The sequence below is a fragment of the Terrapene carolina genome, unplaced genomic scaffold (genome assembly GCF_002925995.2).
Source record: "Terrapene carolina triunguis isolate 2854851 unplaced genomic scaffold, T_m_triunguis-2.0 Scaffold113, whole genome shotgun sequence".
Classification (NCBI taxonomy): Eukaryota; Metazoa; Chordata; order Testudines; family Emydidae; genus Terrapene; species Terrapene triunguis.
The window spans coordinates 29211367-29230338 of NW_020664464.1; the positions used below are offsets into that span (position 1 = coordinate 29211367).

Genomic DNA, 18972 nt, shown 5'->3' on the forward strand with positions numbered 1-18972 from the left:
TCTACAGCTGTAAACTGAGCCAAATATGGGAAATTTCACCACTCTTCTCCTAGGTAGATCTCACAAATGCAGTGTCTTTATGCTATTTGCTATAGGTCAGACTAATGTTTTTCTAAGTGATTTTAAAGTACTCAATTCATCTTTTTCCTACTTCACTATTATGGTTGGTAAAAGTTCATATAATTTTGGGTATGGTATACAGCCACTAAACTCACTTTTTGCTAACATAGGATCTATAAATCTAAACAGAAAAGTGTGGCAAGAGAGAACAGAAGCCCTGAGGATGCTAAATTTCTCATTCTTTTAAAAATTAAATAATTGAGAACAGCCACACCTTTTCAGTAGATACAAAATACTCTTTCACAAGTCACTACTGTTGGAGGATGATCAACTTTATGGTCCTAAGCTTCAGATATTTTGGAATGTGTTGAATTTCACCATATTAAACAGAATTGCATATGGATGTTACTGTATATTGTTTTTCTATTGCTCTTGTATTGTCCTGAAATTAATGGAAGTTTTGGATGGGCAAAAGTTAAAAGATCAGGCTTTTTGTTTTGGAAACATTTTAAACTGAAAACTAATATGTGTTCCATTTACAGAACACTCAACTCTAAGTAACATTAAGATGTCAGATGTTCGTGCTGCATGAACAATCTAGCACACACAAGTTCTTCTGCTATATCCCAAACAAAACAGAATGCTCAGCACTTATATCAAGTACCATCTTCAAAGTGCTTTACCAACATTAACTAAGTAGCCCTCACAACTCCTTTGTGAGCTTGGTAGGTATTATCCCCATTTACAAATGGGAAAAAAATAAAACAGAAGGCAAGGTGACAGATGGGATTAGAACTCAAATTCCTGACACACTCCTGTGCTCAAATCTCTGTACACATTCTCTGAATATTGTAAAGGTAGAAATCATGCAAAAAACTCAACCTAACACTTTTGTTTCTGCATGCATACAGAATATGGAGCAGACAAATCCTTGAAGGGAATCTCAAATTAGCATCTGACCCATTCAGCAAAAAGATCAGGCATGATGAATAGAAGTTCAGAGCAATGGTTTGAATGACTTATGTCCCAAATGTTGCAAAATTGTATACAAAAAAGGTAGCTAGCTCAGTTCATCGTCATAAGAAATGGGAGGGACCAGAGCCTTTTATAAAGTTATACCTAATGTACTATCCACCATTGATTACTTTGAGAAAGTAGGTTGTTACCCAAGCGACTGAAGACCGCAGTAACCTAGTTGCTTTTGAGCAAACCCACCAGAGAAGGTTTTACAGGACTTTTAGTCCTATAAAAAGTAATATTTCTCAGTATTTTGCCATATTAAAAATATAGGACCTTTAATACAAATATGTATTTTATATTAGCAAAATGCTTTTTCCCACCCATTAGATTTAGGAGCAGCGCCTGCTTGAGTCTGACTTTTTAGCTTTGACAGATGAAATATGGTTTTTTGTTTAAACACTAGCCCTGAGTTTATTCCCAAATTTGCCAACTAAGCGAAAATCATCAGCAACAGATTTTATAAGACAGAGAATTATCTAAAACATTTTAACATCTTCTGAAGGACACAATGACCAGATGGATAAAATAGGACAGGTAACATCTCTACCAAGCACTTACATTTAGCTAATTATATCAAGTTCTCTCCAAAATACAAGTGTTCCCAATCATATTTACTTGTGCAATTTATTAAAACAAGTACACAGAGAAGTATAATATAAAAGGCTGATTTAGTATGTCAGAGATTTAGTTCTTCTATTTATCCAGTCCATTAATGACTAAAAGATCTCCAGATCATGAGCATTATCAATTTCAATGGCATCCTCCGGATCCAGCTTTGTTTCACCATGTCCTTCCTGTAAATCATCCAAAGATGCCAGGGCCTCATTTGTGTCACTAGCAAAAGTTTCTCGAGATGCATCATCATACTCTTGAAGGTTGAGCCCTTTAATAGCTTGTTTCATCTTCTTTCCTAGAACCTGTATTCTCCTCTTCTTAGCAGCTTTTTTGTTTTCATACTCCTTCTGGTTTTCAACATAGAAGATTTCCTTGAAGAGGAAAATATTTATTTAATATGCTGATTATGCAAGTGTTTGCCTTATAATTGCTAAGGAAAAAAAAAAAGTGAAAGCCCTACACATACCTAGCCATTAATATTATTGCCTTTATTAATCTTTAAAATAATAAGACTGCCACTAATCCAGAAAGGGTTGAGGAACTAGCAGGCTAAGTGACCCAAATTCAATCTTTAAAGACATATTAGAAAAGTATAGAAAAGGTAATTGGGGCTATTCCTTATAAATAGCTAACTATTGTAGGTTGGGGTCATGGCATTGCCACCCTTCTGTGCTGCTGCTGGCAGCGGCAGCAGCACTGCCTTCAGAGCTGGGTGGTTGGAGAGCAGTGGCTGCTGACCAGGTGCCCAGCTCTGAAGGCAGTGCCGCTGCCAGCATCAGTGCACAAGTGTGGTATGGTATGGGGCACGAGGATCGCTTTTTTGGAAGGGGGACAGATTGTCACAGCCTGTAATATTTTCAAAAGGGGTCCCAGCAAAAAAAACTTCGAGAACCTCTGGGCCACTTACAAATGTAACAGTAGTACACTACAGTATTTTGGTACATATACTGTATGAACACATCTGCAAAACTTGCTATTTATGCCATGACCAACCTGCAAAAAATGTGCGATTTCTCTGCAATTTAAATAGACCCCTAGTCATTACACATACACACTGTAAGCAGCTGAATCAAGGAGACTGGCATTCCCTAACTTTTGAGGCCTTGACTTAGCACCCTTAATTATGTCTTTTTAACAGTTTTTTGTGTGTGCAGTTACAGATTGTCACAATGAACATTTTCATATTAGTTTAACCCTCCTCCCTTTAAAAAAAAGCACTCTAAAAATTATTAGTTCTTCAAAGAAGGATTTTAATTTACTTTAGTCATAATAATTTACAATCTAACATGTTTACCTTGATTTGCTCTCCAGTAATGCTAGGTGTATTCTTCAGCAGATTTAAATAAACTCCTCCTGGCGTTCTTCTTCTACTACCATTCTGCATAAGGGAAAAATAAATTATTCATAATGGCAAGTCTAAAACAGATTCAAAATAATTGTCATTTAAGAAATCTAAAATTTCCCTTAATTTTTATTCGAGCAACTCTTTTCTTTACAAAATATAAATAATAAAAATACTATTGTGGTAGTGCCTAGGAGCCCGTTAAGTACTATGACCCTACATGCTAGGTGCTGTACTGAGGTAGCATCCAGAGACGCAGGCCCAACTGCGCTAGGTGCTGCACAAGCATATTACAAAAACAGTTCCAACCCTGAAGAGGGTTTTTTTTGAGCTTCATCTACCAAAAGTGGCCAATGGACCTATAGGACACTGTATAATTGGATAGGTGAGTTAAGAGATTTTTTTTTAAAAACTTCATTTAAAGCTTTAAGCACCAGTCAAGAGGCAAGAATTGGTGTATCAGATCACACCAGCTATCAATTCACCTATTCAGGTATTATGATTATTATTAATTTGTATTACCGTAGCATCTAGCAGTCGCAATCATGAACCAGACCCCAATGTGCTTGGTGCTGTACAAACACAGGAGAGAAAAAAATTCCTTCCCCAAAGTGCTTGCAATCTAAACATAAGACACAAGACAACTGATAAAAACAACGAGGAGTCCTTGTGGCACCTTAGAAACTAACAAATTTATTTGGGCATAAGCTTTCACGGGCTAGAACCCACTTCATCAGATGCATGGAGTGGAAAATACAGGAGCAGGTATAAATGCATGAAAGGATGGGAGTTGCCTTACCAAGTGTGAGGTCAGTCTAACCAGACAATTCAATTAACAGCAGGATACCAAGGGAGGAAAAATAACTTTTGAAGTGGTAATGAGAGTGGCCCATTTCAGACAGTTGACAAAAAGGTGTGAGTAACAGTAAGGGGGAAATTAGGTTTAGGTTTTGTAATGACCCAACCGCTCCCAGTCTGATGCATACAGACAGGGGAGTACAAGGAAACAATGAAACAACATTTGGAAGCATGATAGGCAGTGGTCTCAGTACACCAGCAACTTAACCATTGCCGAGTTTTTTGTAGGCCTCAGAGCAAAGGAGAGTTTTAAGGTGGATAATGAGTTAGTGTTGCAGATGTTTTCAGGGAGCTTCTCCAAGTGTGAGGGACAGCATGGGAAAAAGCATGAAGATGCTTGTTTGAAAATTTAACAAGTGGATGATGGAGGATGGCATCATGGGCCTAATAGAGGTGGGAGTTGACTTTTCGATAATGAATGAAAGATGGTCCATAGTATGGTAATCATATTTCATGGGTGGGTGTTAAATGTCAAACTACTCATATAAGTCTGTGAGGTGGAGAGGAGGAAGCAGCAGGCAGTTCTTACATGATAATTTAACTCATAGGATTCTAAGTTCTGTCATAACTACTTATATTTTTCAAAGACCATAACAGTCTAAGAAATTAGATATTCAGATCCTTTCAATGTGAGCAGTTACTTCATCACATTACTATCTAAAATCTCACTTATTAGGTTCTGTAATGTCCTTTTACTTAACAACTCAAATACTTAATTTTAGCTAAGTTAGCATTTTGTCTCAAGAGGTATGATAGATGTTAAAAACACTTCTGAAACCTCCCTCCCTGCACAGTAGTTCTGTGCTCCAGTTGAGTTCAGTGCAGGGCCGTCCCTAGCCATTTGGGTGCCCTACGCAGCCCCCCTGTGGGTCTGGGAGGCAGGAGCTGTGGGGGGACACTTTTGGGGGCTCCACAGGCCCAGCGTGGCCCGGGGGATTAGCAGGGGGCCAGGAGCAGCCCGCTCCGCTTCCCTCGCTCTGACCCCAACCGTGTCGCTCGGGGGAGGGGGCTCGGGGGAAGGGATCCCCCACTTACTGGCAGCAGCGGCGGCGAGTCCTTTCCCCAACCTGAGCGACATGGCTAGGGCTGGGGCAAGGGAAGCGAGCGGGCTGGGGCCCCGGATAACTCCCTCCGCCCTGCCTCTTACCCTTCCCCCCTGCTCCGCCCCCATTCCACCTCTTCCCCCAGTGACCCCACACTCACCGGCAGCGGGAAACGGAGCGCTGCAACTGGGGCTGGCGAAGTAGAGCAGGCTGGGGCCGGGTTGCTCCACTTCCCGACGCTGCTGGTGAGTGCGAGGTCACTGGAGGAAGAGGTGGAATGGGGGCGGGCCGGGGGCAGAGCAGGGGGGAAGGGTAAGAGGCAGGGTGGGGGGAGTTTTCCGGGGACCCACACCCCCCTAGGGTGGGCTGGCCGAGGGATAGGGCTGGTGCTGCCGTGTATGCAGCACGCAGTTGCCTAGGGCACCATGAAATTTTGGACAATTTGATGCCCCAAATTTCATGGTGCCCTACGCAGCTGCGTATGCCTAAAGATGGCCCTGGTTCAGCGGCTGATGTAACATCAACAGCGGCATGTGGCAATGGTGTCCTATTAAAGCATGAATGGAGCCAAATATTAAGAGACCTGAAAATTATGGACATTTAATATATTGCTAACAATAACAGAATAACTCTTTCCTTTATGCTGTTTAAACACCTAAACACTACATCATTAAAGAGGCCAATTTAAAAAAAAAAAAAAAAAAAAAAAAAAAAAAAACCCAGAAACAAACCAAAAAACAAAAAAAAAAATAAAAATTGGTTTTTATGCATTTACCTTTAACCATTTTAAGAAAAATAACTACATAGACAATATACACTTATCACTCTGTGCATAAAACCCTAACATAGAAACTAACAGCAACTACGAGATGTTCTTTAGGTGTTGCCAAAAATACTTCTGTGGCACATGCACAAAATAATTCATTGTCTGAAGAGTATGAGGGGTAAGTATTGTTAGGAGTTACATCCTTTCTTTTCATTTGAGCTGGCACATGCATTAATCCTTCCTAAGAGAAGTCTAGTTCATTAGCTGGAATCTTTAGATACAAATGGATTACGTCTCATTATCAAGAATGGTTGCTGGAAATATATGATTAAAGTAACTTATGCATATTTTATGCTCTTCCCAAAGCTCAGTTGTTTTACAAACTTTGATAGCCCCCAGCCAATAAGAAAGCCTATACTTAGCAGGGTCTGTACCCAACAAATCAGTCATCTGTAACTCCTCTCATCACAGGCATGCAAACAAGCTGTAAGTCTGTAGCTGCTATGAGACTGTAAAGTGAAATGTACAAGATTCCTTGCCTTTACTACAAAAATGTAGGCAGCAAAGCAGGGAAGAATTACTGAAACTACATTCAGAAATTTGTACTTGGGAGTAAGCTTAAGTCATATGTTGAGCCTGTCATCTTGACATCTAGTGGTATGCTGATTAAACGTTTATGTAGGCCAGTGCTATCCAACACCAAACCTGCTTAATGTATTTACATGGCCTATGTAGTAGACTCAGATACTGCAGAATGTAATACTCCTGTGGGAAGTCTGTGCCACTGCACACACACAGAATTCATGTGCAGTGCAGAATCCCCTCCCTCCCCCGCAGAAAATACATTCTGCCCAAGAAATGCTGCAGTTCCACCTTTTGCCCACCAGAGGCTGCTGTGGTGCCAAAACAGCAGGCTGACTAGCAATAACAGCTAGCAGCCAGCAGCTTTCATCACAGCAGCCTGCCTGTGGAGCCAGGTTAGGAGGCAGAGTGGTGCACATGGGGCTGCTGCAGGGGTCACAGACTGGGGTTCAGAAGGGCTAGTGGGAAGGGACAGAATGGGGTGCAGGCTCAGGAGCTAGTGGGGTGACGGCATTGAGCCAGAGGCTGAATGCGGAGGGGTGGGGGGCTCCAGAGCCACATGAGGTGCAGACACACAGGGACAGGGGCAAATATGCCTGGCTGAATAAGAGAGGCTTGGTCAGCCAGGGTCTACATGGGAGAGGCTCCCCAACTCCCTAATAATCCCTCCTCCCCCCAAAAAGTAACAGTTCCATACTACTCTCACCCACATTCAACAATCTTCCAGGTTCACACTCAGACTCCTTCCCTCTCCCTCAGCTCCTTCGTTAGCCCTGACTCCCCCAAGCCTTTGCACTGAGGGGTGCCGGAAACATGTTTCTCTATTGTAGTTAAAATGAATTACTCAAAGTTCTGTTTTAATATGCCTATAAGGAATCTATTTGTCAAAAACACATTTCCTCAATTTTTTTTGTCTGTATTGTTACAGATATACTTGCTGAAAGGTATTTTGAAATAAATTACCAAAATAACTGAAACTGGCAAGATTATATTGTGTTATTTTGACAAATAAAATATGCAGATTTTTGCAGAATTTTAAAATATTGTGTGCAGAATTGTTAATTTTTTGGCACAGAATTCCCCCAGGAGTAATCTAAAGCTTTCATTATAAAAAGTTACTAGCCCTCATGTTTGTGAAGACAACATCCCAGTAGTGTCTTCCTGAGTCTGCTGACTGCCTGAAACTATAGCTGGGAGATGTGAACTCTCTCACCTCCAGGGTGAATAAAAATCAATGTTTTTTTTTTTTTAAATAAAAAAAATTGATGTTTTTTTATTTAAATTGTATTTTTTTGAGATAAAATGCTTTGTGAGGAAAAAACCTATCTAAAAATAGTTTTAAGATACATTAGAGCTCAAAGATATCTCATCATAGAATAGGGATTATAAATTCTATTTCTATAGTGTGAGACAATATATTCATATAATGTTTAAGGAAAGTTTTGTAAACAAGTTCCAATAATTCATGGATTAGGGACCCAATCTTATGGGGCTCCAGGGGCTTCTGTATAGATTATTTAGGTTAATCTTTTTATCTACCCAACGGGGCTCAGTCTAGAAGATACCATCAGAGATGCTTAGTTTTGCATTCTCAAACTGTGGATTTGTGTCTCCAGCGATAACACACTTGTTAACAGCAAAAATGTTTTTTAAATAAATAATAGATAGAGGTGAAAAATAATAGATCTCAACCCTATTGTCCTTCTGCAAATATGTGTACACAGAGTCAATCCGTCACCTCTCTCTAAAAGTGCAAAGTTTCAAAAAGTTCAATGAATAGAAGATTGTTGGGGGCGGAATAGAGCTGGACAAGGAGAAATCTGGAGATAAATGTGATAAGGGAGAGATAGGCAGTAGAAACAAAAGTGAAACTGTTTGAGCAGCATATTCCAGAAGTCTTGAGGTCTTTCTGAGTGTAGACGTCATTGATTTGAGATCTACCATACCATTCTCTCACTAGAAGGGAAAACCTATAATGGCAGCAGGCCGTAAAAGAGACCCAGTTTGGGAATATTTTAATGAAGTTCCTCTACCTGTGGGTAAGAAAGGCATGCGTGCAAAATGCAAACAGTGCAACAAAGAAATGCAAGGCCTGGTTGCCCGAAAGAAACAACATCATGGAAAGTGTTCTCTCTCAGGAGGAAGCTGCGTTGAAGATGATGAAAGGAACATATCTGAACATACAGGATCTTCAGGTTGGTAAACTTTTTTATTTCATACTTCTTTCTTAAGGACTGCCTGTCTTCCTTCTGAACCATTCTTCAATTCTCATGTTTGAGCAAAAAATATAGTTGTTACTCTATGGTACTATCGTTTTAGATGCAGTTGTGATAAAAAATAAATAGCTGAAATAGGCAGATCTTCCTTTTACAATTTCACCTTTAAAGTAGTACTGAGGGTCAGTGAATGCAATGAGCAATACTAAATGAACAGTATGGTAATAATTATTAAATAACTGCATTGACTTATTTTGTTTAGGAGAATCCATCCTCAACATACAGGATTCTGAAGACTATCCACCTTCAAGATCACCATCATTTTCTACTGTTTCGAAGTTATCTGCCAATGATAGTGTTTCAGTCACATCATGTATGTCACATAGCCACAGTATATCACCTGTAGCAAAAAGGAAAAAAAAAAAAATCTCCATCACCCAGAAACAACCACAGATAAGTTTGTGATAAGAACCAGCAGATTACAAAAAGAGGTAATTGATAAAAAAAAATTGCCCGGTTTGTTTATGCAACAAACTCTTCTTTCTGTATGATTGAGAACCCATACTTCATTAACATGGTTCAGTCATTAAGACCAGGATACAGTCCACCCAACAGAGCAGATGTCGCAGGCAAATTGCTGAATAAAGTGTATGAAAAAGAAATTGAGCAGTGTGCAAAAGGTCTAGGGTGAAATTGTTAACCTGAGTCTTGATGGGTGGAACAATGTCGACAATGATACAGTTGTATGTGCTTGTGTGACAACAGAAGAAGGGAATGTCTTCCTTACAGAAACGATTGATACATCAGGAAATTCACACACAGCAGAATACTTACAAGAAGTAGCAGTAAAAGCTATAACTGAAAAAAAATTCGAATGTCTAGTACGCAGCTTGGTCACTGACAATGCTGCAAATGTATCCAAGATGAGAAGAAATTATTTAGGAATGAATAGAGCCCAAGCTAACAACATACAGTTGCAGTGCTCATTTGATGCACCTCCTAGCCAAAGACTTCAGTGTTCCAGAAATAAAGGCTAATGTTGTTGAAACTGCAAAATACTTCCGTAACATCCACTTTGTAGCAGTTGCTCTGAAAAAAGATGTGTGATGGAACTCAGTAGTGGACTGTTTTGAGCACTATTATCAAGAACTGGCCTAATCTGATGACAGTGTGTGAACAAAATCGTGAAAAAATAGATAGTACTGTCACAGCCGAAGCTCTCAACATTGGGCTTAAGAGAAATGTTGAACATATGCTGAGTACCCTGAAGCCTATTTCTGTAGCCTTGAACAAAATGCAGGGAAATAGCTATTTTATTGCTGACGCTGTTGAAATTTGGAAGGAACTGAGTGAGATCTTAAAAAGAGAAATAGGCAATGACAGTTAAATTACAAGCATTAAAAAAACGAATGGGACAAGCACTATCTCCAGCTCATTTTCTTGCAAATATTCTCAATACTCAGTACTAGGGTCAAACCTTAACTGCTGAAGAAGAGTTGGCTATGACATGGACATCCAGCAATCATCCCTCCATAATGCCAACTGTGATAAACTTCAGAGCTAAGGGTGAACCATTCAAGAAATATATGTTTGCTGATGATGTTTTAAAGAAAGTCACACCAGTGAACTGGAGGAAGTCACTTAAGCACTTGGATTCAGAGACTGTTGAATTGATAATCTCACTTTTAACAGCAGTAGCTTCTTCTGCCGGTGTAGAAAGAATATTTTCTTCCTTTGAACTAATTCATTCCAAAATGAGAAATCGTTTAGGACCTGAAAAAGCAGGAAAGCTTGTTTTTCTTTTCCAGATTATGAACGAACAGGAAACTGAAGGTGAAGACGACTGAGTTAGCTGCAGAAGCCAATATTTTAAATTTCTCATGTTGACCTGGCTGACCTAGCCGATTTAAATTTTTTTTTTTAAATATTTCATTTAACTATTTTAGTTAAAAACAATTTGAACAAAAACCTGATTTTAAAAAACTTGAATGTTAAAATTCAAAAATTCATATGCCTGTTTTGTTAAAATGTTATAGGTTTGCTGTTGAAGAAAAAAATCCAGAATACATAACGTTAATGTCTATCTGGTGATGTTCTCCTCCTAATACAGCATGGCAAGAAAATCCTCCAAATATTAATGATAGTTCACCTCCCAATGATTTCATAAATATCTGCTTCAATTACCTTTGGTAAATGAAGTAAACAAACGATCATTCATTTTCTGATATAGCTGTAAAACTAATCTGAAAAGTTTTCAAAATAATAAACCCAAGGTTGTGAGTTCAATTCTTGAGGGGGCCATTTAGGGATTTGGGGCAAAAATCTGTCTGGGGATTGGTCTTGCTTTGAGCAGGGGGTTGGACTAGATGACCTCCTGAGGTCCCTTCCAACCCTGATATTTTATGATTCTATGAAATCATTTAAAAAATGTATAGTGTGTACCTTCTAAAAATGAAACCTACGTCTATCTCTGAGTTGTGAAGAATATGTATTAAGGTTATAACAACCAACAAGAATGCACTTTTATGTAGAAATCCATGATTAAATCAAGTCTTCCTGACTAGTGATTAAATCAATTCCACCCTGCTCACCTCCATTTATTTCAATGCAGTGTTTAGTCCAAAGCCTACATATGAAGTGTAATTAGGCTTTAAAGGATTAGATTTTTATCTGTAAATGATGGAAACGTCTATTTCATTATACATGCATAAACCCACGAAAAAATATCTCCACTGATAACTGAAATTTACAGATAGGCAAAGAAAGAAAAATGTTGCTTGAGAACTTAGTAGTCTGATTTAAGGATATTTATTTTGTACATCTTGAAATGTGATGTTGACAATTTGTGTTTTAACTGTTATAATGCTAATTTTTTTAACTCAATGTCTAAATAATTATTGTCTGACATCTCCCCCACCTCCACCTCCGTGATCTAACGCCTCCATAATTTCCCACAACTGCAACAATTTACATTGAAAGAAAACAAAAAAAAATGCCTAAAAATAAAGTCAAAATTATAAAAATAAAAACTGAATTTGCCAAGTCTATTTTTATGTAAGCATGATCTATTTAAAAGTTTACTTGTTGTTTTCATGGATCAAATGGAAAAGGGATGGGAAAGAAGGCCATGGTGAGGACTGAGAGTTAATGCAGGGAATTTGAGAAAATTTATTAGGCGTGAAAGCACTGCAACAGTATTTAGTATGAAGATCGATTGCAAAAAATAGTTCTTCTTACCATTATGAAGAGTCCGCCATTTTGTTCCACTTCGGCTGTTTCCATAAGCAGTTCAATAGCTTTCTTATTTCCAATTATTTTCACTATTCGGGCTATCAAATCTTTCTTTGGTTCTCGAAGCCTAAAAAAGAAACCCACCACCCCCAGTCAATAATTTTACTCATGTGAGAAATCCTAAACATATGACTTCAATGGGACTACTCAAATGAGTAATGTTATAAATGCTACTGTTCGTAGGAGATAAGCTTTAGTTACCCAAAACTAAAGATACATGTAGATTTTCTCCTTAGATATCTGTACTGTCAACTCAGTTTTTTAAACTGATTTCAAAATATTGTACTTCTGATAGCTCAATCTTTAAATAACATGCCCTGTTTTGTTTTTAAATATCTTTAAATATTTTTGTAAGGCTTTATTTCCTCCCTACTGATGTTTGTAAGGTCTTTTCAGCAAGCATTTGCCCATGCACATGTAGTTGCAGTATCACAGCTTGCAACTATGCATGAAAAACCATGAAACTGAGAGTACATGCAGTGCTGTCACATGAACATAGTTCACATACAGTTATCTTAAATTCTTTGTAACTAAATAGATGCAGTTTTTAGACAAATATGATCAAGATGATGGTGTCCTTCCAAATCCAGTTTTCCTTTTAAGAGACACAATGAAGTAGTTCAGGCCTATAGTTTATATTTTATTTTTTTAATTAAGGGTTTGTGTCAGGCATGGTGGTGCGCCTGTAATCCCAGCTACTTCGGAGGCTGAGGCTGGCGGATAACATAACTAGCATTTCTACACTGATCTGATTCAGAATGACAATTCCTACAAAGACAGGTATTAAACATGTAAATGAAGGAAAACAGACTCAGCATATTTTAGTGTAAGTTCACAAAATGTAATGACAAACTGGTATTACTCAAAGCCATAAAATGCCGAACTGGGGACTCTACACATCTGTAATTAACTAGAATTCATTTTACTGTACTATAATTTTTCAAAATTCAGAAGAGCAGAAGATATTTAGTAAGAACAGACAATGGGAATAATTAGTGTACATTTTTGGATACAAATGTTGTCGTCTATATCAGTTTTGGTTTTTGTTAGTTTGCATAAACTTACCATTGTGGAAAGTATCTACTACTACACACTAAAACCTTAAAACAATGTTTTTAAGTTAGCAAAGTCAAACACTCAAAAGTTAGTCTTAATTCTGGCATTTCCTGTCTGTGCAATTTTGTATGCATAATACCGTTTTTAATTACATAATCACATACTATTTCCACCCCACAGGTCACCTGCCTCATTCAGTGCACAGGATGGACAGTGCCCACTAAGGGAAAAATAGCATGTTGTCATGTAATTAAAGACTGTATTATGATGCATACATAGAATGGGGCCTGAAATAAAGTTGCACAAGTAACCATGGTATTGGCATTGACACTATTTTCTGAGTGCATGAATTAACAAATGTAATATTCTTCTAACAGTTTTTTGTGTAATTGCCTAGGTTTTAAAAAAGGCAAACTGAAAAAAAAAAAAAACAGAAATTCCACCATATGGCATTATATTGACACCCACAATGCTCATCAGCAGTGTCAACCTTTAGATCCACAGCACAGACCTCTGCCACTTGTGTTAAGGGAGTAACAGAGCAGTAGCAGCTTGTCCCCTATGCTTGACCCCTTCCACTCTGTCCCTTTTGACCTGTCCCAATCCTGTCTTTTCCCCATCCCTTGCGCCTCACCACAGTTCGATTTTCTTCACCTAGCCAGTTCTAGTCTTTACTCATCAGGTTTCTCATCCTAGTCTGATTTCCCTCCTCTTGTCTTCCTCATTTGATTTTTCTCTTTTGCCACCCTGACCTCCAGCTGCCCTCACATTGCCACCCACCAAGGCTTCTCACCAGAGGTATCTCCCCTCCATCCCCCCACAACAGGTTCTCAGTCCCAGTCTCCCCATACCATTATCTCTGGCTCCCAATCTCATTGCCCAGGCAGTCCTCGCTAGCCTCCAGCCTCAGTTGCATTCAAATCAGGTGGCTTCCTCCTCCACGCTGCCTGGGACCAGTGGGTATTAATTCTTCAGAGCACATGAGAGACAAGTTCCCAGCTCTCAGATCAGATGTTGGACCTGGCATAGGCGCAGCTCACAGAAGCCCAGAGTGGCAACCGCAGGAAAAGTCCTGCTCAATCCTGGGCTGGAGCATGCCCAGTGCAGACAGAATCTTTGAAGGCATTTAGCTACTAAAATTTAAGTCTGTACTGAGCATTTGTGAACTGCAATTTTTCAAAGACTTGTAACTTAGCCAAATTTGGGCAGGTTTTCCCAAGGATGGGAAAAGGCACATGTCTGAAACAAATGCCACTCCCCATGGCAAATGTCAAGTACCTGATCTGAAGCATATGTGGGAGGAGGCACTAGAGCTTTTTAATTAAAAGGTTTCCACAATTTTTCAACATGGGCAAAACGTATTTTTTCCCTAGCTTTATTCTCAGAAATGGCGGAACACTTTTGGCTGAAGTTTTCAAAAAAATAAATAAAAAAATTTAGCCTCAGGTTGACACCTTGCATGGAAAATTCAAGCTGAAATGTTTATGACTTTGACAAATTTTAACCAACTGAAAACAGGGTCTTATAATGGAAAGTGTTGGGCAACCTTAATAAAAAGTGGTGCTACCAGCCCCACCAATAATACTGCATTTAGGTTTCAGGATTCTGGGAACCTGAACAAGCCATTCAAACCCTTATCTCATAATTTAACATGGCCACCTAAAACAGTCAACCATTCAACAAGAACACAGTCTTAGTCTTCCCTTATGTTACTTTCACATAACCTAATGGATTAAGAAACATAAGATCTCACCGATAAGAAATTTCATCTGCCACTTTTTCCTCAGAATCTTCTTCAGTAATCTCGTACATCCCTTTATAATTCATTTCCAGTCTTTCACCCAGTCTGTCCTTGACAGGCCGTTTCCGTTTGAGAAGTCCTTGTCCATTTTCTTCCTCCTTTGACACGTTTTTTTTGTCATCCTGCATGTATTCATCTAGCTCTTTATTTAATATCTCCACATCTTGGTCAGATTCTTTCATCAGCTTTTTAGCCAATAAGTAATTGTAAGTCTCAGACTGCCTACTCTTGTCAATATTACCCTCCATTCCTAAAATTCCAAGTTCAGTGGCCACTGCATCCTGATTTTGTTCCTGAAGCACTGCACCCCAAATATTGTTGATCTTCTTACCCCCTAGGACAGTTTGCTTCTGGTGACTCTGGCCAAACTGAAAAGGCTCTGGTTTAACAGGAGGGAGGTTAAAACATTTTTGTCGTTTCCGTTTCCACACAGAAGCGTCATCATCTGAATCAGAGAAGCTCTCATCACTTGAGTCCACACCATTGGTTGTTCGATAAGGAACACTTGGTGCACAGGGTGAAATGGTGTTCTGGAAAGGTTTGGTTGAACTGTTGCCATCATGTGGTTTCTGAAATGGCAAAGTCATTTTGTATTAATTCAATTAGTATTTTTAAAAAGGAAAGCTACCTTGATGATTTGATTACAATTAGACTCACTAATAGACTAATTTACTCTGATTCATATGTGAGAATAATTTTAAAACAAACTAGACTAGATATACTTTATTTTTAACTAGAACTTTCATCAAAGGACTTCAAAGCACCCTACTGACACCAAGTCTCATTCAGAATATCCATTGATGATTCTCCATTTCAGATGGGTAAACTGAGATGTTCAAGGTTATACAAGGTATCTGTAAAGAATAGATAATGTAACCCAGCTCTTGCCGTTACACAAGATATCTGTAAAGAATAGATAATATAACCTAGTTCTTGCTCCTAGTTACAGACAAACCACAAGACATACTGCTGCTACCATTGTAAACTTAGCATTCTTTACCGATAATTCCAGTTCTTTCAAAAATGATAAGAGCTCCTAAAAAACAAGATAATCTTAAAAATAACCTTTTGTCCCCTCAATTTTAGATGAATACATTCCTCTCTTTAACCCACACACTCTTCCAGTAACCTGATGGCATTCCTGAATTATTTTCTGGCATAAAGCAACAGAAGTAAAGACTCTTCAGCTTGTTTTACCACTGTATGAAATATATAACTACTTTTAATTAAAGGGATAGCTGATAGCACAAGACTTTGGAAAAACATGGTGAGCATAGCCCTATGCATTAAAAATGCATCTGTAGTTTACATGCTCCTTTCCTGGTGCACATCTCAAGACTATATTATCCTATTCAGTGCTTTTCTGCACTCCTACCACCATATATTTCTCATATGATCGGATAATATACACATGAAAACCAGTATTTACTAAAAAAAAAGTTTGAAATCCAATTAAGTGCAGTCTCTTCAGCAGGTAAAGGCTTAAACACAAAAGAGACATAGCTTTAAATTCAGAAAGAAGTAATTGTTGTCATGACATGTCCTTTTGAAACGTTTTCAGTTGCTGTTCTGTTTCTGAAACCACAGGAGACAATCACTTGATCATTACCTGTTAGGTTCACTCCTTCTGGGGCACCTGGCATTGGCCACTGTCAGTAGACAGGATACTGGGCTGGATGGATCTTTGGTCTGACCCAGTACGGCCGTTCTTATGTACAGCACAACTAACCATTAAAAACCAACAACACGTGCGCTGGAAAATGGGGGTAGAGGAAAAGCAATTAGACAAACGGGTGGGGTTACTCATGTTTCACGGGACAACAGTACCTACCTATCTGATAAAAAACACTAACTAGGCTCATTCAATGTCTCTTCCGAAGAGAAACACCCAGCAATACCTAACAACAAATCCCACTGCTCGTCTCCCAATCTCCTCCCCACAAAGCACAGCAACAACAGCTCCCCCCAGCCAGAGACACAGGCTCACTATGCAATACACCAGGACCGCACTGGAGATGTGCCGGGGGCTGGGAGAGTGAGCCCTGGCCCCATCCCGGCAGCATCTCAGCGCCGCTCCGGCAGGCCAGGGGCCGGGCACGGGGCATTTCCTCGGGGCCGCGCGTTCTCTCGGGCTCCCCCAGAGCTGCGCGTGAGTCTCCCGCCCTGAGGCCCGCCCCGGCCGCCGGGCCCCAGGCAGCAGCAGTGGCGGGAAGCTGGGGCTGGGTCAGGAGCCGCGGCGGGGTCCCTGCTACGGAGGCGGCCGAGCCCCCGGGACCTCCCCTCACCTGCGCGGGGCCCCTGGCCGAGACGCTGGCCGGCATGTCGGAGTCCGAGTCCGAGATCTCCCCGTCCTCCGCATCCTGCTCCATCCGCCGCGCCTCCAGCGCCATCTTCCCCGAGACCGCGGGCGCACCACTGAGGGCAGGGAGCGGGGCGGGGCGGGGCGAGGCAGGGGGCCAGGGACCGCCAGCGCTTCCGCTCGCAGGGGAGAGGGGGAAGCAAATGGCGCCACCTACTTCGCCCATGCAAGGAGCATCCGTAGGGCCTACATGCCCCAATGTACCTTGCGCTGGGCGGGCGGGCGCGCCGCAGGGCATGCCGGGACCTGTAGTCTTTGTCGGAAATCCCCATGGAAGGCCTAGTTGGGACTGTTCCAAGGGAAAAAGAAGCCCAGGCACGTTGTCCAGACATCATCTTGCCACATCCTACGACATCATCGGCCACCATGTCAGGTCTCTGCATGGGCAACGTCATCCCACTGCTTTGCTAGAGGATGTCACCCTGTCACCGCTGTTATGGGAGCTTGATAGAAAAGATCCCTGTGGCTCTCTCCAAGCAGGGCCGCCCAGAGGATTCAGGGGGCCAAGGGCAAAGCAAATTGCCCCACTTCTCCCCTCCCTCCATCCCCCCCGGCAGCCCTGGGAAAAATAAACATTTAAAAACCTTCCGCATCTCGGCACAAACCCAGTTTTGAGAAAACTTCTTTTCAAGTCACCTTTACAAGGCATCACTGGTTTTCAGCATCAGCTAGTGCTAAAGGGCACTAACGCTCATTAAAAGGGTTGGACAAATATTTTCCATCAAAACTTTTTTTGGATCAAAAACTAGGGGTTTTTAAAAAGCAGAAAAAATCACAGACAATGTCTGCTTTCCTTCAAAATTTGTTGTGGTTTTTTTAATTGAAAAGCTGAAATTATTCTGCCAAAACCTGAACATGGTTTGGGGGTTCAGAAGTGTGTGGCCAAATATTTGCTGCTTGCTGTGTTTGATTGTTTAAAGAAACAATCAAAAAATTCTGCTTAAAAAAATCCAAAACTTTTGAACCACTTCAGCTTGTGACAAACGCCTGAGCCCATCCAGTCAGAGATTTTTCCAGGTTTCCGATACTCATATCTGTCTCCATAACTTTGGGTTCACTTAGGTTAGAACATAAGAATGGCCATACTGGGTCAGACCAAAGGTCCATCCAGCCCAGTATCCTGTCTACCGACAGTGGCCAATGCCAAGTGCCCTAGAGGGAGTGAACCTAACAGGTAATGATCAAGTGATCTCTCGCCTGCCGTCCATCTCCACCCTCTGACAAACAGAGGCTAGGGACACCATTCCTTACCCATCCTCGCTAATAGCCATTAATGGACTTAACCTCCATGAATTTATCTGTTTCCTAGAGACTGGCTCCATGGGGTCCCTCACAAACTGGAGACAGTTACTGTGGGTTTGTCTTTAGTATAGCTTATGTACATACTCCACGAACTGAGCATTTGAGCTTGTTCCAGAATCTGGAATGAGCCTATGTTGTGAAAACTGAAATGCTCAAAATAGCACATGCATGTGAATGGACACAGGGTGCTAAAATTAAATTAACCCAGGGGTTCTCAAACTGGGGGTCAGGACTCCTCAGGGGGTCACGAGGTTATTACTGGGGGTCGCGAGCTGTCAGCCTCCACCTCAAACCCCGCTTTGCCTCCAGCATTTATAATAGTGTTAAATATATAAAAAAGTGTTTTTAATTTTTAAGGGGGGTTGCACCCAGTGGTTTGCTATGTGAAAGGGGTCACCAGTACAAAAGTTTGAGAACCACTGAATTAACCCCTCTGGAGCCTCGGGGAATGCAGGGGAGGGGGGGGTCTCCCTTGGTAGGGTTGGGAAGGAGGTAGGTGGTGTATGATATTGCTCTTCTCATGTGATCCCTCCCCCATGGCTCTCTTGGCTCTATCACTGTTAATCTAAAGTGGCTAATTTTAAATGAAGCTACCCTCCCCTGACATGAATCTCCCTATGGCACTGAAATTAAATGTAGACTATAATTTGGCATTTGAGAA

At 40.6% G+C, this 18972-nt stretch overlaps 1 protein-coding gene across 1 annotated transcript; it reads right to left on the bottom strand.

The window, feature by feature from the left end:
- Positions 1-399: 399 nt before the first annotated feature.
- PHAX (phosphorylated adaptor for RNA export) lies at positions 400-17076 on the bottom strand. Its single transcript, XM_024193375.2, has 5 exons — positions 16936-17076; positions 14603-15219; positions 11740-11860; positions 2990-3073; positions 400-2066 (listed from the first exon to the last, which is right to left on the bottom strand). Exons 1-5 carry the CDS (start codon positions 17038-17040, stop codon positions 1797-1799), a joined length of 1197 nt encoding a protein of 398 aa, XP_024049143.1. The 5' UTR covers positions 17041-17076; the 3' UTR covers positions 400-1796.
- Positions 17077-18972: the final 1896 nt, after the last annotated feature.

Bases quoted from the DNA above. Each gene is read 5' to 3' on its own strand.
- PHAX (XM_024193375.2), bottom strand. From the start codon at position 17,040: ATGGCGCTGGAGGCGCGGCGGATGGAGCAGGATGCGGAGGACGGGGAG. The intron at 11,861-14,602 runs GTGAGATCTTAT...TTTCTTTTTTAG, and splicing joins GCAGATGAAATTTCTTATCG to GCTTCGAGAACCAAAGAAAG. The intron at 3,074-11,739 runs GTAAGAAGAACT...TCCCTTATGCAG, and splicing joins ATGGCGGACTCTTCATAATG to AATGGTAGTAGAAGAAGAAC.